Here is a 3,907-nt window from a genome sequence, read left to right on the forward strand (position 1 = left end):
GTGGGTGTACAGATGGGCTGGACATAATAGTTCTCTAGTTTTACTCCATCAGACGCCAGCTGGGGAAGGAGACAGAGTAATGAAAGGAATATTCAACGCGCATTTCATCGTTTTTTGTTGTTTGTAGTTGTGGTTTTTTTTTTTTTTGGGGGGGGGGGGTTCTTTTTATTGTTCATTATAATTTGCTTGTTTGGTTGTTTGGTTTAGTTTTGTAGTTTGTATTGTTTTAGAGACAGTAGAGACCACGTTATTTTCTTTACATTAACCTCAGAGTGTGCCAGAGTCATGTCAAGGAACAACAATTTTCACGGGAATGTCTCAGGGGAATTTTTGGCATCAAATGGCAAAACAAAACCACAGACAACAAGGTTCTCAAAAGGGTAGCTGCCAAGATTGTCGACCGTCTGTTTTCAACACAGTGCGTTCCTCGATAACCCCAGAGTGCAAGTGTGTGAGTATGTCGTGCATGTGTGTGTATGTGTGTGTGTGTGTGTGTGTGTGTGTGTGTGTGTGTGTGTGTGTGAGTGTATGTGTGTGTGTGTGCATGTGTATGTATGAGTATGTGCAGGTATGTGTGCATGCATGTTTATGTGGGAGTATGTGCATATATGTATGTATGCATGTTCTTGTGTGAGTATATGCATGTATGTGTATGCATATTTATGTGTGGTTATATGTACGCAATTAATTATTGTGTATGCGTGTTTAAGTGTGAGTATCTTGCGTGTGCGCGTATGTTTGAAAGGGAGGGGGGGGGGGACATTTGACGTCTTACCTTATCAAGATTCGGAGTGGCAATCTGTGAGCCATGGTAACCGATGTCGTTGAAGCCGTAGTCGTCTGCTAGGACAAAGATGATGTTTGGCTTCCTGTTGTTGTTGTTGTTGTTGTTGTTGTTGTTGTTGTTTTTGTTGTTGTCGTTTCCGCTCACGGCTGACAGCCAGACAGCTACCAAAAGTGTCAGCGACAGCTTCATCATCTGAAGAGACACGGGGAACAAGCCGCCCTGAAACTCCACACAAATCACAAATGATGAGAGAAATGTTTATTTCCCTATATCTGGGCCTACCCAACAGTCCCTACTTGCCGCTGCGTGTTATCGCATCTTAAGCCTCTGCAGGGCCGGCCTTGAAAAAGTCGAGTGATTTTTAAAATATAAAAAGCGTAAAATGATCAGCGACCTTCCATAACGGGACAATTACGAAACGTCTCATGACTTGAGCATCGTTTATGCTATTGCTCGAAGCCTGAAAGGGCGCAGGAAGAAAACTTGTTCAAAATGATGCCACGTTTTGTGTCTGAGTTGCAGAATGAAAGCTTTATACCAGGCATGGGCAAAATGTGGTCCGAGGTGAGCTTTTCATTAATAAAACACGAAACGGTCTGTCTTGAAGATTAAAACGAACAGTTCCTGGCCCTTGACAAGTCCTTCAGCAACAAATACTGTATTGTCAGGTTTAGTCTCACTTGAGAGAAAATTGGGTATTTTAATTCATTTAGCCGGCGACGTGGACGCACGGGTCCATACCTTGCATGCTTTATACTTAAATGTCGACCAACTAGACTATACAGAAATGGCACCTGTTTCTACAGTATTTTGATCTCGTCGCGAGACAGTTAAAGAACAGATGTCTAAAGTGTGCATGATAAGTGAAGAGGAGGGAGGTAGGGGTAGAGACTAAGGTCTTGCTTTTTACAGCTTTTACAGCTTTTACAGCTTTCGTTCGAGTTGCTGTTATCGTAAAAGTTTGTTTAATTTCGTTCGAGCTGTCTTGCATCTATTTTACTTCTTATGGGATTAAAAGTTAACGTGGGGTAGATAGAAGTGTCTTCTTAGCGTTTGCTAAGAGACTATTCTTCAAATGATGTAACGTCAACTATTGTTTAAAGATAGTTGGGTAAGAAAATGGAGTGCATAAACGAAAGTAGCTACTAGCAGGCTTATGACAGGAAGTTCACATACTTACTTGGCTAACGTTGCAGCCATGGACCTTGAGGAAAGTTTATGTTAGAACTTGTCGCCATGAAACATTGACAGGTCACTGAGATAGCTTTTCCCCATTCAGATAATAGTACAACTCTCAATATCAAAAAGCTGTTATTATCTTTAGTTACAAATCACAAAAGAATATCCTGCACCTTGTCAACAAGACTTCTTTTATTTTACACATTCGTCGGCCAGCTGTTTGATATACCAGCCCCAAAATTTTGATTTTTGGAAAATATTACACTTTCTTATTTTGTTACACCGGTTGTACTTGCTCAAGAAATATTTTGTTGGAATTCAAATTCTAAATGTTGAAAAAGCTTTTAAAAAAACGCATATTGCAAGATCAATAGAATGAATGATTTTTTCCCTCTTGGAACTTTTTGCGGTTCTGGTTTAGTGCATTTGAACAGCTTGCCTTCGGCATAATGTATTATAGATATATTATCAACATAGTTTGGGCCTTTCAGGCTTCAATTGATGGCTGAGACACTCCTCGAGTTGTACCACTCTAATTTGGCAAAATATGGTGAATTCTCAGAGTTGCAGTATGTAATGTCTGTGGTCAGTGACACTAAATATTGGTTACTCCATGAACACATGACTTTTCTCCGAGCACTTTCCTTCTATTCTTTAAACTACAAATATCTACTCTGATGATAAACAGAGGTACAGAATATAACTTAGGTGGACGAGCAGGCACCGGTATGAGAAGTGTGGTGTGATGACGTCATGCATTCTTTGCTACTTTGTGTTGTGTTCAGGGACTGTATGTTTCCATTGGTTGTTTGTCACAGGTTTTTGGTGAACGAGAGCGACGTCTTTAGGGGTGTTGTTGTTGTTGTTGTTATTGCTGACATTATTGTTGTTGTTGTTGTTATTGTTGCTGTTCGCGCTGTTGTTGACGCTGCTGTTGACACTGTTGTTGTTGTTGTTGTTGTTGTTGTCGTTGTTATTGCTGACGTTGTTGTTGTTGTTGTTCTAGTAATGTCTGTGTGTGTGTATGTGCGTGTACGTACGTGTGTTATATGTCGTGTATGTGTGTGATGTTTGCAACACATCTTCTCAAAGCGGCGTCCACCGTGTAATCTTTATCTCAATATCCATCTATTGATAACAACAAGAGCCCATTCAGACTTTTTTCTGTATGCTTCTTTCTGCACTTCGTAATCATAATTGTTCTAGCAGGCCTTTTTGTTTACTCATTAAAAAAAAAATATATAGGTGGGATGTTTTACACTCCCACCGATACAATTTTGATCTTTTTGGAGGCGGGTTTCCGACCCTGCCTGTTACGGTCAACCTTTATTGAGAGGGATGCAACATTCAAAAAGAAAGACCGAGATATGTATTCGATCTATGAAAGAATTTCAACCACTCGAGAAACGACCTCGGGTCTCCTGCGTGCGACAGCGAAGTGCCTAACCGCTACACCACAGACGCCGGTTCTCATCAGCTCACAGACACACACGAGAACAAACATTCGAAAACTGACAGCACAGTACAAGTTTGGACTGACGTCACATCTCTATTGTGGCGTCGGTGGTCTAGTGGTTAGGCTACCGGGCTCGTTATCGTGAAGTTGCGGGTTCGGGGTTCGAGCCGCGGGCCCGACGTTGTGTGCCTAGGAAAGGCACTTTACACGAATTTTCTCACTTCACCCAGGAGGGAATGGGTATCCAGCCATAGACAGCGAAAGATCTTGTCAGTGTGTTAGTGTTTTAGCGTCTATAAATGACGGCTTGCACTGTGTGCTTCCCTGGAAGTTGAGGTTGTTTCAGAATGCTCTCAGGTCTGCTGGGGTAATAGTATAGATTGTAAAGCGCATAGAGCTTGCTGTTGAGTTGGGAATTGGCACTACACAAATCTATCTATCTATCTATCTATCTATCTATCTATCTATCTATCTATCTATCTATC

At 41.3% G+C, this 3,907-nt stretch overlaps 2 protein-coding genes across 2 annotated transcripts in view; one reads left to right on the forward strand and one right to left on the reverse strand.

Annotated features, from left to right (window-relative positions):
• Positions 1–2,836, reverse strand: part of LOC101864720 (arylsulfatase B) — a gene marked incomplete at its 3' end in the record, with an annotated part of 6,483 nt that extends 3,647 nt beyond the window's left edge. Inside the window, 2 exon segments of the mRNA XM_013089430.2 lie at positions 1–59; positions 776–2,836. Coding sequence (XP_012944884.1) covers positions 1–59; positions 776–979 — 263 coding nt within the window.
• LOC101845134 (arylsulfatase B) overlaps positions 1,280–3,907 on the forward strand; it is a 21,917-nt gene continuing 19,289 nt past the window's right edge. Inside the window, exon 1 of the mRNA XM_013089426.2 lies at positions 1,280–1,351. Within this exon, the coding sequence (XP_012944880.1) occupies positions 1,280–1,351 (72 nt within the window). The remainder of the gene's footprint in view (positions 1,352–3,907) is intronic.

Source organism: Aplysia californica, unplaced genomic scaffold (genome assembly GCF_000002075.1).
Source record: "Aplysia californica isolate F4 #8 unplaced genomic scaffold, AplCal3.0 scaffold00949, whole genome shotgun sequence".
Lineage (NCBI taxonomy): Eukaryota > Metazoa > Mollusca > Gastropoda > Aplysiida > Aplysiidae > Aplysia > Aplysia californica.